The sequence below is a fragment of the Sceloporus occidentalis genome, unplaced genomic scaffold, assembly GCF_023333645.1.
Source record: "Sceloporus occidentalis isolate IW3139 unplaced genomic scaffold, rSceOcc1.0.p SCAF_3, whole genome shotgun sequence".
Lineage (NCBI taxonomy): Eukaryota > Metazoa > Chordata > Lepidosauria > Squamata > Phrynosomatidae > Sceloporus > Sceloporus occidentalis.
The window spans coordinates 92854691-92870681 of NW_028316983.1; the positions used below are offsets into that span (position 1 = coordinate 92854691).

Genomic DNA, 15991 nt, shown 5'->3' on the forward strand with positions numbered 1-15991 from the left:
GCCGGTTCCCCACATGAAAGACCTTTTGAAAAAGCATCGTGTATGAATGGGATGGAAAGCCCCCTCAAATGTGACGGAGTTTATCTGTTTACATTCTTTAAATGGGGCCCTTGTCTACTGTTGCATTCTGGGACTTATAGTTTAGAAAGGGGCGTTTAGAATATTCAGCCATGGAGCTCTTAAGTCTCACTGAACTACAACCCCCACAATGCAATAGGAGGCAGGGACCGCATTTAAAGCGACCTAGCCCCGTTGGAAGAGTGTAAAGCAGCGATAAGCTCCGTGGTTTTGTTGAAGTTTGTCCCAACTAAGCCGCCGTTGCAACAAAATGGCGGCGAGGAGCGTCGCCCGTTGAGGGGTTCTTGGTGGAGAAGATGGGTGGAGAAGGGGGCGCGGCTTCCCCTGATGGCCGATTTCAAGCGCTGGAAGGAGCAGCGCCTGTCTCGCGCGGATGGGAGCCGCAAGGGCAGCGTGGACGAGCCTATCGAGGGCCTGGTGCGGCTCCTCAACGGCCACGAAAGCTTCTGCACCACCAGCTCCTGCTCGGGGCGCGTGGTCGTCCTTGAGCAGCAGCCACGCCCCCTTGACGCCGACGCCGAGGTGAAGCAGGCCCTGGAACACGCCGCGCCATACAAACGCCATGGTTTTACCTGAGGGGACGCCTCTCTAGGAATCTCTAGGTCCTCCAGGGCAACTCTATGGTCGTCATCTGCCAGACATTGACCTGAGTACAGTATTGCGCTGGAGGAGCTACAAAGGCCTAGTGGAGTGTACTCTCTAGGAATCTCTAATGCAACTTTTTAGTTAAAGTTGACCATAGAGTTGCGCTGGGGGACCTACATATTCCCAGAGAGGACATATTAACCAAATCTGAAAACCCCAAGAGTACATATTAAGACAACGCCCTTTAACTTACATTTAAATGTATTGCATTTTATCGTTGTTAGCCGCCCCGATTGACCTCAAGGGGCGGGATATAAATAAACTATTATTATTATTATTATAAATGGCTTCATTTCCGCTTCAGAATAAATTGAGTTTTTAAAGTCAAATCGATGAAACACTTTAGCGCTGAAGTTCACGCTACTCAAGCTGTGATTGAACCTACCTGTTTCAATTTAGTCCACTTCGCATTCACATTCAGCAATGGATTGCTTGAACATGGAGTCACCTCACGGGGGCGACTGCACCACAAGAACCGAATCAAATAGGCAGGTGTCCACACCTGCGCTGAATCAATTTGTTTCAAAAGAAGCAGGGAAAGCCGCGGATCTGGAAGAACTGGCTTAAATGGTTTTAGCTCTGTATCCTCCTTGGCAAACCACATGAGAAATTTGATGCAAGTGCAAACAAGGGCCATTTAAACCAGTTCAGATCAGTTTGAAAACTGGTTTATTATGTAGTGGGAATGAGGCCATATATGCTAATAGTAGGAGAGTAGAAGGAAACAAAGTCTCAGCTGCTGTGTGATGGTCCAAAGCCCAATGCATTTCGGCCTTATCACCAACTGGCCTCCTTCAGGGGCTATTTCTGGAAATTTCTGCAGTTGCGGCATATTCTTGGCAAATTTCTTCAGAGGGGGTTTGCTATTGCCTTCCTCTGAAGCTGAGAGAGTGTGACTTGCCCAAGGGCAGCCAGTGAAGAGGTGGGCTCTAGTCTATGAAGACAGGTGCTGATTGTTGTTAAAGATGCTGTCAGACTGCATTTTCCCTCCCTGGATAATAAATAAAATGGTTACTGTAATCATAAAGATGCCCTGAGACTTGGGTTGCCAGAGTGAAAATGGGAGCTGGACCAGGTGACAAGCAGCACCTGCTGAAATTCCCTCTTCTACACAAGCAATAAAGGCACAGGAGCCCTCCCCAGTTTTCAGACTATCAGCTGTTTGAAATAAAATTCATTTTCCATCCCTTTTTATGCACAGGAGGCAATACTACACATCCGGAGAAGCAGCAATTTCAGCTGATCCCTAAATTCAGTGGCTTTCATAACCCACTTCCCTGCCCCTAAACTCTATTTCCTTCCAGAAGAGTGTCCCTTCCAAACTTAATATTTTAACAGACAGTCCTCCCTTCAAACCTCATGAGGGCTGTTCAGACCAGTATTCTTTACAGCCAGAGTGCTATATTGGTTTGAGGGTTGAACTATGATTCTGGAGACCAAGTTTAGCCATGGAAACCTGTAATACTCTTTCACCTTGAATCTTGCCAAGAAAACCCCATGTGCTGTGCTGTTGTTGTTGTTGTTGTTTGTCTACAGAGACTGGTAAAACTGTTTCCCCTCCTTTAGGCTACCACAGGCTTTGAGATACAGAAGCGAAACTGTACCTGGCTTATGGTGACCCATCAAATTTGTACAATAGAAGACGTGGTAAGAACCAGTGTAAATTACTCTACATGCAGTGGAAAAATTATTTGCTTCATTTGTATAGTTTCAAGGGCCTGTTACAGACAGCCAAAATAAAGCTGCTTCAAGTCACAGTGGAGGTATGGTGTTTCAATGGTGCATGCGTCCTAAGAGTCCAGAAGTCACACCAAAGCCACGCTCCATCCCTAAGAACTGGAGCATGGCTTTGGTGTGGCTTCTGGACTCTTAGGACGCATGCATCATTGAAACACCATACCTCCACTGTGACTCGAAGCAGCTTTATTTTGGCTGTCTGTAACAGGCCAATAATTCCAAAACTCAGCAGAGTTGGACTTGTCATGGTGAAGATGGTGGTAGTGGCAAAAGAAGTTTTGTGGAGTGATGAATGCTTTGAAAGGAATTTAAAATCTTTTGAAGGCTTAGTTGACAAGAAATTGTAGCTACTTCCAATATCTACCAGGTGAGGGCAGGCTCTGGATTGCTTATAGGAAACATTACAATAAAATTTAGTATGATAGCCACAGATTTTTAAAAATTTGCCTAATAAATCTGTTACACTGACAATATGAGAACTTTTATTATCTCTTAATTTCTTTCATTTAGTGCTTCCCCCCCCCCCCCCCCCGAGATTTTATTTCATTGTTGCTGCATCTATTCTTGCACTGTGGAAATGTTTTATGCTGAAATTGTTCAGGTTCTTCAGATAAAAAAAAATGATTTTATGTTTGGTTCATAATTAGGAAAGCAAGTATTTTATATTAGGTCCAAAACACACTGCAGAAATAACCCAGTTTGAGACTGATTTAACTGTCCTGGCTCAATGCTTGGGAATTGTAGTTTTGAGAGACATTTAGCCTTCTCTGTCAGAGAACTCTGATGCCACTCGTAAACTACAGTTTCCAGAATTCCCTAGCACTGAGCCAGGTCAGTTAAAGCAGTCTCAAACTGGGTTATTTCTGCAGAGTTGGACCTCAGTGGTTGTGTTGCGAAGCTAAGGTAAGAAGTTTTGAATAATGAACATTGGCATTATACTATCATACAGATAATGAAATTGTTCCCTGATTAATACAGGATTTCTTAAGGATGCCATTCTTATGAGAGACAGCATGGCGTAGTGGTTTGAGCCATTGGACTACAACCCTAGATACCAGGGTTCAATTCCCCACTCAGCCATAGAAATTCACTGGGTGACACTGGGCAGGTCACACACTCTCAATGTCAGAAAACCCTGTGATAGGGTTGCCTTAGTGTCAGCATAAGGCAGAAACTACTTGAAAGCAGACTATACCACAATTATTCCTATAGATCCATAGATAGAGCATTTTATACCTGTACAAATGGTTACACACACACACACACATTTAAAAAAACACTATGGGCTCATTCCCATTGCAGTTTGCTCCGAAACAGGATTCAGGGCAAACGACTCTCGTTCCCATTTGAACCCGCTTCTGATCCTCATTGGATCGATTCCAGGAGAAAAGAAGCAGGGCAAACACAAAGAACCCAGGGTTACTTGATACTGGTTTTTTTTTTACAGTTCTTTTCACAGGAATCGATCCTGAAGCGAGTCGCAGCATTTAGGAGGGGAGGGACAAATGTCAGAGGGGTGTTTACCATCCTTCCTCAGTTTATGACAGATCCACCATTTCTTCCCCTGTCAGTGCTGCCCTTGTACTTGTTTTTTTAAAATTAAACTGAGCACATGTTTGATTGATCGCTTTTGCAACTACTTGCAAAGGCATGTACTTGCTAAAGCAATCAATCACATATGCGCTCAGTTTAATTAAAAAAAAACATTGTCCTCCATTTCTCCCTTCCCAGGATGCCCCAGAAGTCCTGTTTCTCTCCCTCTCTGCTCTCCAAAGTCCCCTGTTTCTCTCTCTCCCAGTGCTCCCAGAAGTCTCCCGTTTGCCTTGCCTTTGCCAGAGTCCTCTGTTTCTCTCCATTCCTGTTCCCAGAAGTCCCCTGTTTCTCTCCGTCTCACTGCTCCCAGAAGTCCCGTTTGTAGTGGGGACGAGGGACCTTTTGGGATCGATTTCTGACACGCAGCCAAGCCGGATCAGAAATCAAGTAATTCCTCCAATGGGAATGAGCTCCTTATCTGATTCCCCACCACCACCAAAGACCACATGGCATAACTATTATAGTGTGCCTGCGTCATACGCGGGCGCGCTTTATGTGGCTTTCAGCTTATGCTGAAAGCCGCTTGCCATAAAAGGCAATGGCGCATGAGGCTGCAGCACATGCGCCATGCTACAGCGTGTGCATGAGCCCCATTGTTTTAAATGGGGCTTGAGCATCCACAGAAGTTTCCTTACAGGGGGGCAGAACGGATCCCCGCATAAGGGAAGGGCGCCCTATATTTTGTTTTAATGAAAAATTGATATTTTTCAAATCTGAAAAAGGACTTGGGTTACCCTCACCAGTATATAATTGCATTTCTAAAGTTATGCTTTCCTAATTATTGATTGAGAGCCTGATCTTCATCCACTGGGAATCTGGCAGTTAACTTTCAAGGAAGAAGGGCTGCTGTGTGTGTTTTGAAGATATAATAGGAAATTACTTTCTGTATTTTAATATTAAAGCTGAGCCCTTTGCAGGAAATTAGTGATCTAGCTGATATAAGGTAACAATATTCTTCCATCACAACACATATTTCAAATCCACATTTTGAAGAAACATGGTTTGTAGGTTTCTATAGGCTTAGGCCACAGGCCAAAGAAGCTATAAACATGTGTGGAGGAAGGAAAAGCCAGACTTTTCTTTGAAGTATCTGCCATAGCAGCTTTGATACCGAAAAGTTGCTTTTGAAACCGTCCTGTCTCTTGAGGCTGGTCTCTTTTTCTTCTGACATTATGGCTGGGACAAATGTGTGAAAGAAAGGTTTCCTGCATCTGGGATTTCTACCCTTTCTCCCCTATATATTTTTGGATCGGTGCCTTAGAATAATGAATACAATCACTATATTTTATATATGTCCCTGGGATAAAAGAGATGAAAGCTGAAAAACACACATGCCGCAAGATGTATGAGGATCCTGTAATTAAAATAAATTTCCAAATACTGTATGCTGGCACCCTCACAGTAACAATATTTTGTCTGGAACAATACTCAAAAGCATACATTAATCAATCTTAAGTTTGTTATATTTATTTTAAGAGACTAATAAAGAATTGAAACTTCAAAAAATCCACTCTGATTTATAGCCTTAGATCTTAATGAAGAAGCATGAAGAAAGATATTTGAATATACCATATACTGTAATATCTGGCTGATATTTTCTTTTTGAAGGGTTGAATATAACCATTTGGCTTTTTGAGACGTAGCTGTTGTAAGTGATTTAATGTTCTTAACTTGAAAGTATGGTGTTTCATAGTTTCTTGGAAGCTATTTTTGTCAGCTGTTTTTTTAAAAAATAGCTTTGGTCTGCAGTGCAAAAAGCATGTTTACTCAAAGGCAAGTCCCACTGAGTTAAGTCTTCTAGTCAGTTGATGCTAGTACAGGATTGCAGTCTGCATGGTTTTCTTTCAGTTATTCATGCAAATATTACACAGTATTACTGAATAAGATTGCAGTAAGCTGAGTGTTGTCAAGAAAATCATCCACCAATAGGTTGCCCTGTTCATTCCCAAAATCCAGGTGTCCTCATGGAAAACCCTGTGTATATAGATCTGGGCTAGATTGGGGTGTTCTTGGGTGATAATATTGATGGCCTGGGTTGCTCTGGATCTAACCCACTCCTACTGTAGCACACTGCAGGATCAAGTCCCATGACTACACCTGATGGCATGGTTAAATTTCTTCCCATTCTTTCCAGTAGGACTGAAAAGTGGCGGGTGATGGTCTGTCAGCTTAAACAGTGGCAAACAATCTACTACCTCCTGCCCTGGCTCAACAGAGTTTTGAAAGTGATGGATTTCTTGCTGTTTAATTCCCTACTCCATACAGGGCTGCTCTATAGGTTAGGAGATATGACTTCCAAATTATATGATAGTGGGGGAAATGATATTTTATAACCTTTTTTATTTTCTGAATAGATGCCATTTCATAGTAGCTTTTCAATAATAGGGGGAAATGTTAAACTGTCATGTCCACTTTAACAATGGGTTGAGGCCTGTTAGTTTCCTATGTAATATTTAAATGCATGCTTTTAAATTGTAACACTTCCTAAGTTTGTTGCTGTGCACAGTGGCATCCCTAGGGTTAGTGTCACCCGGTGGGGTAACTCATGGTGTCACACACACCCCACTGCCCTCTTCCCATTTGCCATCATACAGAATCCTTAGTAATGCATTTTGGCACTAATGTTACTCGTAAATCACAATTCCCATATACCACTGAATGTAATGCTAATAGTTGTGACAGAAACAACCAACAAAATTAAAATCATACCTTCAAATTACAATATCTTATGCACAACCTAAATGTATCAATATATACATAGTGCAGATTTAGTTAAAATGTGATGTTTTTCAAGAAAATTTTAAAAGAATTTACAAAAAATACATTTTTTTAAATTAAAATTTAAAATTTTGAAATTTTAATTTTAAAAAAATTCTGGGGCCTCTCCTTCTTTCACTGAGCTTCACCCCACTCCTACCATCTCTTCAAGCATTTTAAAGGGAAGCAGATGAATGCCACAGCCCGTTTCTGCCAAATGGCAGGTGTTTGAGGAGGTGGAATCACCCTTCCTTAGGGTGTCATCTGGCGCAGTCTACACTCTTCACGCATCCCTAGTGACGCCACTGGCTGTGGCGTCACTGTTTGTGTCCGCACACTGAAGGAATGAGATATCATTTGAATGTCCATCATCTGTTGCATATTAACTACCACTCTCAGCTAATACATGTAGTTGAATACAATGCTTAAATTAAGATCATATTATTTCGGATATGCTGAGAAATAGAGACCTGTGTACAGGCAATGACTTCTGAAGGGTTCGAGTGTCTACTTAATGCTGGCATGATCGTAATCATGATCCAGATTTGACAGCAGAAATCTCCTATTTTAGATTTCTATTTACTTCCACTCTCAAGATTGGGGGTGGGGTGGGGTTGTAATATTGAATTAAAACATTTCTGAAAAGGAATCACTTTTACTGGTTCCTCTTCTGTTTGTCATTTGTAAATACACTGGGCCCTTGGTATCCACTGGGGTTTGGTTCCAGGGCCCCCACCATGGATACCAAAATTTGTGGATGCTCAAATCCAATTAAATAAAATGGCATAGTTAAATAGTTTGGGGATTTTGTTTTGTTTTGTTTTGTTTTTTTGGAATATATATATATATGGTATTTTCAAGCTGTTATTTGCGTTTTTTCCATATTCATGGGGGTCTTGTGCCCCTAACCCTAGCGAATATGGAGGGACAAGTGTATTTAGAATAATCAGGATGGAGTAGACATATTTGATTATCTAGTGAGCATCAAGGGTGTTACACCAAAATATGCATTGGTCATGTCTTTACAACAGGTTCCAGCGTTTTTCAGTGTATTGTTTTATTCCCCCCCCCCTCCATTAAGACACTGGGCATTTTCTTTACTAACTTTTGTGAATACAGTACTGTATATTTAAGGATGCTCGTTTTGTTGTTACGTTGTATTAATCTTACTAGTTTTTGTACAGCAGTACTCAGTATATAATTTAGTCAGTGTGTTTTTCTGTTACTTGTTTAATACTTCCTATTAAAAATATTTAATAACATAGGAGCAGATATAGTAATTGGCAATATTAAGTTTGATAATTCATACAAGCATTAATAACTAGATAACTAGTACAAAAAGAGAGTTAAAGTAGATCTTCAATTTCATTCTTATTCTTAATTCATTCAGATGAATTAATGTATTAACAATTCTCAAGGTAAAGTCAAGGGTCACTTCAGAAAGCCTATCTAAATTCAGTAAGTTCCTCTTCAGGATGTGGATTGTATTTTTGGTGGGTCTTCAGACTTTTAATGCTCAATAATATATTGAATAAAAGGAACCAGATTTCTTAAAATACATCTTTGGCTCTTGGTACTTGTGATATTGTTGGAATATAAATTATTTTTTTCATTAATTTAGCTACTATACCATATTCCACCAGTTTTTTTTACTATTTTATTTACAAAATTTACATTCTTCCAACATAATAGCAGTATCATATATCATCCAATTACCAATCAAATATATATTAGACTTATTTATAGAATTTTCTCCAATACATCAAAAATTATTTTTGTGCCCATGAAAAAGATATTTTCATACTTCTCATTGCTAAGCAGCTGTTAAATAGAGTTTCACTGCTTCCCAATCCTTTTCCCATTTAATCATATCTTGTTTATTTATTAATGCTGTTAATCTATTTCAGTGTATTGTTTTAGTCATTGGAACTACATGAGGAGATTATAAAACTAGATAGACTTTTGATGAAAATACAAAAATGAATGGGACAATTGCACCCATATAATGCTACCTCCAACTTTCTGAAACATAGCCATCTATGTACAACCTTTGGGAAGTTAAACCTTAATATGTTATACAGAAAAGAATAAACCAAGCAGAGTATCTGAGTATTACAATATGTAGAAATAAGTATTTTAATTGGCAGGCTGAATCAGTTTCTGTTGTTCATATATGCTATATAATAGCTTGGTGTTTTTGTTATAATTTTTCATAGATGTAGCATTGATATTAACATGTTTCTTTCAGCTTACAGCCTTGCAGAAAGCTAAAGATGATGCCATATTCAAATTTGAGCCTTTTGTACTTCATGTGCAGTGTCAAGAACTGCAAGATGCACAACTTCTGGTAAAGTGTTGTACTTGAATTCCATACTTACTACATAAGTAACAGTTGGCGCCTGATTTAGTTTTCACACATAGGAGCATTCCCTGAAGTGCTGTGTGCTTCATAACTAAGAAAATATGACTGTGGAAAAATGGGATTTGCATTATTTGAACAGATGTGATATTCATAAGTGAAATTATGGTTTGGTTGTAATCAGAAAGTGAATTTTAGAAATAAGCACAGTACTTTGTAGCTAATGGTTTTCTTTCACAGGCATTGATTGATTTAGCCACTGCTCTTCAGTTGCTACCTTTCATTCAATTATGACTGTGACCATATACCTTTTCAGGCTAATGCACTTCTGTTCCTTTCTTCTTTTTCTGCATCAATAATGAAATGTTGTGTTTTTTAATTTCTTCCTCAATTTTTGCTGATATATATGTCATACTGTCACAGTCTGGAGAAGTTCTTAGTGGAGATGTCATATTACACTCGCCCCCTCTACCCCCAGTGGTAGCTCTGTCCATGCTATATGGCAAGTTGCTTTTTTTTACAGCTCCAAGTTTCTTCAGAATTAGCTTTTAGTATGGCATAATGGTTCTGCTGCTTAGGAAAAAAGATTCAAGCTCTTTCATGCATGGGAACCTTAATATAATTTTCCTTACTCGGAATGTATTTTCATACTGCTTTTCAACACACTGCTATTGAAATCAAATTACAAGCATTTATAGCTACATACTATTTGAAGTACTTCCTTCTGCTGAAACATTTTAGAATAAAGCAAAACAGAGCTGACTCTTTTTATTTCGGTATAATGTAGCAAGGCATTGGAATTATCTATATTTCTAAAACCATTTAGTGGTTGATAGAGCACTTCTTTTCATTGTTGCAAATCTTTTTCAGTACATCCTTAGCCTACCATATAATCTCAATGAAGTGTGTCACTTATTTTCACTGTCTGCTCTTATCTTTACAGCACACAGTGGCTATAGAAGCCGGATTCAGGAACTCTGGTATAACTGTTGGCCGAAAAGGAAAAATCATGATGGTATGTTCTGGTTTTTGACTTTGCTATAGAAAAAATGCAAAACTGCTTCTGGGCTCACTATGCGGTTGGAATTTTAATAGGCAATGTTGGTACGAACATGAGGATAACGTATATGTGATTGTGTTATGATGGCAGCGGCACTTATTTGAGCAGAGGTAACACAAATATCAAATTGACCTTGGGTGCAGTACCCAGGTGAACTTGCTTAGGGCAGCTGTGGGTTTCCACATGCTGTTGAACTGCAGTCGACCCTCCATATCCACATATTCTGCATCCACGGATTCAACCATCCACATCCTAAAATACAGTCATCCCTCGATATTTGCGGATTTGATTATACACGGATTTCATTAATATGTTCTCTCTAGGACTGTCTAGGTCCTCCAGTGCAACTCTGTAGTCAACTTTAACTAAAAGTTGCACTGAAAGACCATTTATAGCTACTCCAGTGCCATTCTGTGGTCAGTGTATGTTGGACATTGACCACAGAGTTGCGCTGCAGGACCTAGAGATTCCTAGAGAGGTGTCCTCTCAGGTAAAAACAGTGTTTTTGTTATTTGCAGTTTTTCCATATTCACGGGGGTCTTGTTCCCCTAACCCTAGTGAATATGGAGGGACAACTGTAAATATATATATTTTTAAAAATCCCAAAAGCAAACCTTGATTTTGCCATTTTATATAAGGGACACCATCTTATTACCCTATTGTATATAATGGGACTTGAGCATCCACAGATTTTGATATTCATGGGGTTAGGGAGGTCCTGGAACCAAACTCCAGCAGATACCAAGGGAAAGCTGAATTCCAGCAGCACCAAAGGCAGAGACTCTACAGTCCTGTAGTAGAAAGTTATGGCCCTCACCAAAATGCCGAAGAGTGTTGGGAGGAGGCAAGCAGAGCATATGAATGTGATCTGCCTAAAGTTATATTTGCACTGCAGAAATAATACAGGTTGGCATCATTTTAACTCCGTGGTCAGTGTGATAAGGAATTCTGGGTACTGGAGTTCATTGTGGCACCAGAGCTATCTGATAGAGAAAGCTGAATATTTAATGACAATTAAAGTGATGTCAACCTGGATTATTTCTGCAGTGTCAATGCAGCCATAGAAAGGTATTTTAGTGAACAGATTGAAGAAGCTTCTATCTATGACAAGAAGCCTCCAGGTGATTTTCCCCCCCAAGTCTTGAGTGCAGCAGTAGACCCAACCATTCCCAGAGATGACCATATAGTAGTCACTCCCATGAGTTATTTTGATGGAGGCTATGTGAAATAATCATGTGTTATTTAAATAGTGTTGCATTGGTCATTGTGATAAAATAGTTAGCACCATTCAAATATGCCTCCCAGCCCCCCATAGTTATGTTTTTATGCTTGAATTTGGCCAAGATGTAGCATTTTTTACACTTAAGACCCAGTGAAGCTGGAAACATTGAGAGCACTGGTTTTGCATTGCTGTAGGCTGTGCGGAGTACCCATTGCTTGGAAGTTCCACTAAGCCAGAAAGGAAAGCTGATGGTCAGTGAAGAATATGTTGATTTTGTTGTTCAAGTTGCTAATCGGAAGATGGAAGAAAACAGGAGAAGAATTGACAGGTGTGTTGAACTGTCTGTCTGTCTGTCCATCCATCCATTTTGTTAACTGAATATTATATACATCACATGAAAAAATACATAGATGAGTGTGACACAACCTCCTTTCTGTGCCTTGAGGTTACCTTTTACCTCTCACTTATAGAAGGCCCCTTGTCAGTTACATCTGTCCAGAGTCCACTCTTTATACACTTTCCCTAAATGTATAAGGGCTAGGATTACAAGTGTCTTCCTCTTATAAGTTTAATATGTCAGGTACCGTATTTGTCTTTGCCTGTATGGTTTAGAATTCACTCAGGCAGAGGCTTCTGTTATAACAAATAACCATTGACTTTACTGAATATCATTTGAGATCCTTTGAAGATTATCAGATGAATGATTCAGTGACGTTGGAGGGGAATCGACAATCCTCTGACCTTTAGCAAGTGCAACAGGCTTTCATACACACACGCTTCCTCAACATTTTAGAGGTGATTTACCAGCGCTTACCCCACGGTAAGTGCTGGTCCGATAATCGTCTTTGTTCCTTTCTCTAGTTTCCCTACTGGCTTGTCAGAATACTTCTCTGATGTTTTCTAGGCCCAGTCAGATTCCCTGTCTGACCCTCTCACTAGAACTGTCACTCAAGGACCTCCCCTGAGCTCAAACCTTCCCTCAACTCAGTTCTCTTCAACTCTCTTAAATTCCCACTTACAGTCATTCACTCCTGTCTTTTATATGTACGCCATCCTCTGCAGCCCCACCGTCACAGTCAGCCTGAACTGCCGCAATTGGCTGTCAGAAAACCAAGTTTGCCCAGTGACTCCATCACAATGAGTTATTAGGAGTGAGCTACTGGATAGGCTAAAATTGGTTTGCTGTGATGTCAGCTTTTAATATATATTGTTCTGTCTCTTTTTGCCAGAAGTGATCAAAGAATGAAGTTTAGAATTTAGGCCTAAGGAGCCATTTTTTGAACAAGTCAATAATTTTTCATCAAACTTCTTCTGCTTCTCCATATTCATGACAGTAACCCCATAAATATTAGTATATAGTAATATTTTTGTGTTGTCATTATATTTTTTACATGATCACTATGACAATGGCATCAGAAAAGATCTTTTAAGTTGTCTACAGATACTTATTTGCATCACAAACAAGCCATGGGATTTCATTAATTTGCTCTGTAGCTCCTGTTCTAAAACTGTAGCTTCCAAATTTACAAGACCAAGAGAACTAAAAACAAGGGAGTCATGCTTGGAGCAGGCTGAGGCCGCTCCAGATCCGGTTGCATGTGTTGTCTTCATGTCCTGCTCCCTCCCCCCCAAAGTGCCAGGAGACCCATGTGTTTCAGGCCATGAATGTCTATGAAGACTTGAAGAATTATTAATCCATCTTCTTTATTTATTTGTTTATTGTTTAGATTTTACAGCTGTCTACAGTTTGCATTGGAAAACAGAGATCACTCCAGTAGTTTGCCTTTTGAGGAGAAAGAAAAGATCAGTACCATGGACTCTTGCAGAAAAAAAGGGAAAGCTAAAGGAATCCCAAATGAAGACATATGTCCTTCTCCAGGGAAATATACAGGATTAGAAAGTGAAAATGAGGCACAAAGTAATATTAATGTACTGCAAGTAGTATAGTACATAGTAGGCATATCTGTATTTTGTTTGTATGATGTTGTATTTTCTATTGCTCTTTGTAAGAGCTTAGTGTATTATTGTGCTCTAGAAAGTAGCATATTCTTAATAAGTCTGTGGTTATTAGGTTACAATAAAAGTAATAATACTTAACACTCCTAAGTATATTAAGTTTCAGGAAAAGTAATGAAGTGCCACAACTGTTGAACATGAAAAATCCCATGGATTTTTTTTAAATACTGGAAGTAACTTATTTAGTCTGTGATCTTTAATACAGAATATGCAATATCCAAACCATATCTAAGATTTCACCATAGTAAAGCACTGGTGTTCCTCTGTATTTGCTTTACCTGTTTGAACACTTTTGTTCAGAGGTTAAAGACTGATATGAAAACATTGAACACAGTTCTACCATTTAAAAATCTGTCGTCCTATCCCACTGAAGAGAACAATCAAGACCGTAAGACATTTCTTGGACCAATGCTTTTGAATATTTGGAAGAGGCAAATGAGCATGAAACAAATTCACTCTTTATTAAACTACTGGGAAAAAACAGTTGTAAAGAGTAGTAACCTTTGCCACTGTCAATACTCATTTGGTATCCTTTCACTTTTCCCTTGTTCTGAAAGTAAAACTTTGAAACTAAACCATCAAAATCCTTCCTTAAAACAGCTAACCTAACCATGTTGCCAACTAGAAAATACATTTTACCTCTTAGTGGTGTTAGCCTAATACAACCCTCTCTTATCTTCGTGCTAGCTGGGGATGATTAGTATTCTAGTATAATACATTGCAATGGCACAAGGTTGGGGAAGATAAATATATTTTTACTTAAGAATTTATGAATTTTTCAATTATTTTAGCTCTGCAGGGTTTCAGAAACTTTTATTCATTTATTTAAAGAAGTTGTACTCAGACAAAAGGATCCATTGAGCAACTAACAGATAACAATAATAGGACAAGTCTATGACCTTAATTGTCATAGATATAACACATATCTAAGGAAAAAGAGAGAGGGAGGATGAAAGCAAGCAAGCTCAGGCATCAGTTATCATAGTTATAGCAGGGATGAAGAAGTGACTGTAGTGCATTATGGCTAGGAAGAACCAGTGGCAGGTGCTGTCTCCGATGGGAAATAGTCCTGTTTCCCTTCTCTCTGCCCTGACACAATGGGGCAGAAACTGCAGAGCAATATGCAAATCTTTCTGGATACACAGGGTATTTAGATGGATATTTAAACAGAGGTAATGATATCATAATTAAGCTGCAAGTACAAGCCATCCATCTGTAGAAAGGCTGTCTTTCTGACCACTCATTTGTTTGCTGCTGGGGAATTAGCAGGAGGTAGTGACTGTCAATGAGAGGGGAGTATTGTCCAGAAAGTTCAAACAAGTTTGTGACAACTCCGTAAATTGGAAAACCTATGGCTTGCAGATGGACCTGAAAGAGTGGTCTGCTGCCACGCCAATTGCACTGGGACCGAGGCAACTGCACACACCCAGTCCCAATCATGGCCACCACCACAGTCCTCAACCTGGCCACTGGCAAGGAGTGACTTTTTGACTCTCCTTTTTGTGATGGTTCTTCCTGGTTGGGGCAGGCTCAGCTGGGCTTCCGGACGCATTCAGGGCATGCATTGTGTAAATGTCATGCCCCCAATGCAGCCTGAAGCCAACACCTTTGGCCTGTCTGCTTCAGGTCTAGGCTGTTCATATCTTTGTGGTTGATTACCAAAGAACAAATTATTTTGTCCAGTTAGACAAATGAACAATATATCTATATTGAGCAAAATTATCTAAGGAGCAGCAGATCTTAGGCAAAACAGAATAAATACCAGTATTTGAGGAACTTCAGTACCGCATTTCTGAAGACCTGATGAAAAGCAAATTGTTCCAAAGCAGGGAACCTGAAAGAACCATAAACAGCAAGTATATGGGACTCTTCTGGCCAGGAATTGCATATTTTGTGAGAAGAGTAACAGTATCATTAGATGACATTTATGTTGGAAGGCACAGCACATTGTGCATGGATATATCTGAAAAGAAATAGTGTTGAAATAAACAGGAAATGTTGGATTTCTATCCTATTTTCAGACATTGCTTTTAAATTTTGCCATAAAACCTACTAAAAGAATTTCCTGAAGTTAAATGAAAAATGAAAGTTAAAGGGAATATCATGGTCCTAAGGAAAAGTAACTGTTCCTTTATTATTTCAGTTTTTGAATGCATGATTTGTAAATTCATGCAAGTGAAGTAAGAGGCACAAAAACTTCAATTCATCTTTGAGTCATAGCTGAATTAAACACCTTAAGCACCTAGAGTTTAAAATCTAAACTTTCATGAATTATCATCTGTTTCCCACTTCAATAAAAGTTTCTTATAGAAATAAGTATCTGATTAAGTCTCAGTTCTGTGCTCATGTACAGTAATTGTAAGAAATTCCAGTTTGTTTCACTAGAGCTTGAGCATAATGAAGTGTTTATATGACAACAACTGCCTCCATTTCTAAGCCTCATAGATTGTAGCCATTTTTATACTTCTGTACACATAGGGTTGATTCAGAAAGAGTCAACCCTGAAAATTCCTGCCCCTGGAAG

The 15991-nt window shown here is 39.4% G+C and overlaps 1 protein-coding gene across 1 annotated transcript; it reads left to right on the forward strand.

The window, feature by feature from the left end:
• Positions 1–383: 383 nt before the first annotated feature.
• LOC149316424 (tRNA wybutosine-synthesizing protein 3 homolog) lies at positions 384–15746 on the forward strand. Its single transcript, XM_089515461.1, has 6 exons — positions 384–600; positions 2290–2370; positions 9059–9157; positions 10113–10184; positions 11646–11779; positions 13179–15746. Exons 1-6 carry the CDS (start codon positions 406–408, stop codon positions 13396–13398), a joined length of 801 nt encoding a protein of 266 aa, XP_089371587.1. The 5' UTR covers positions 384–405; the 3' UTR covers positions 13399–15746.
• The last annotated feature ends 245 nt before the right edge of the window (positions 15747–15991 follow it).

What these genes read in the sequence shown, in the direction of transcription:
- LOC149316424 (XM_089515461.1), top strand. Translation starts at nt 406, where the DNA reads ATGGCCGATTTCAAGCGCTGGAAGGAGCAGCGCCTGTCTCGCGCGGAT. An exon ending in TGCAAGATGCACAACTTCTG is followed by an intron (nt 9,158 to 10,112) that starts GTAAAGTGTTGT and finishes TTATCTTTACAG; the next exon opens with CACACAGTGGCTATAGAAGC. An exon ending in AACAGGAGAAGAATTGACAG is followed by an intron (nt 11,780 to 13,178) that starts GTGTGTTGAACT and finishes TTTATTGTTTAG; the next exon opens with ATTTTACAGCTGTCTACAGT.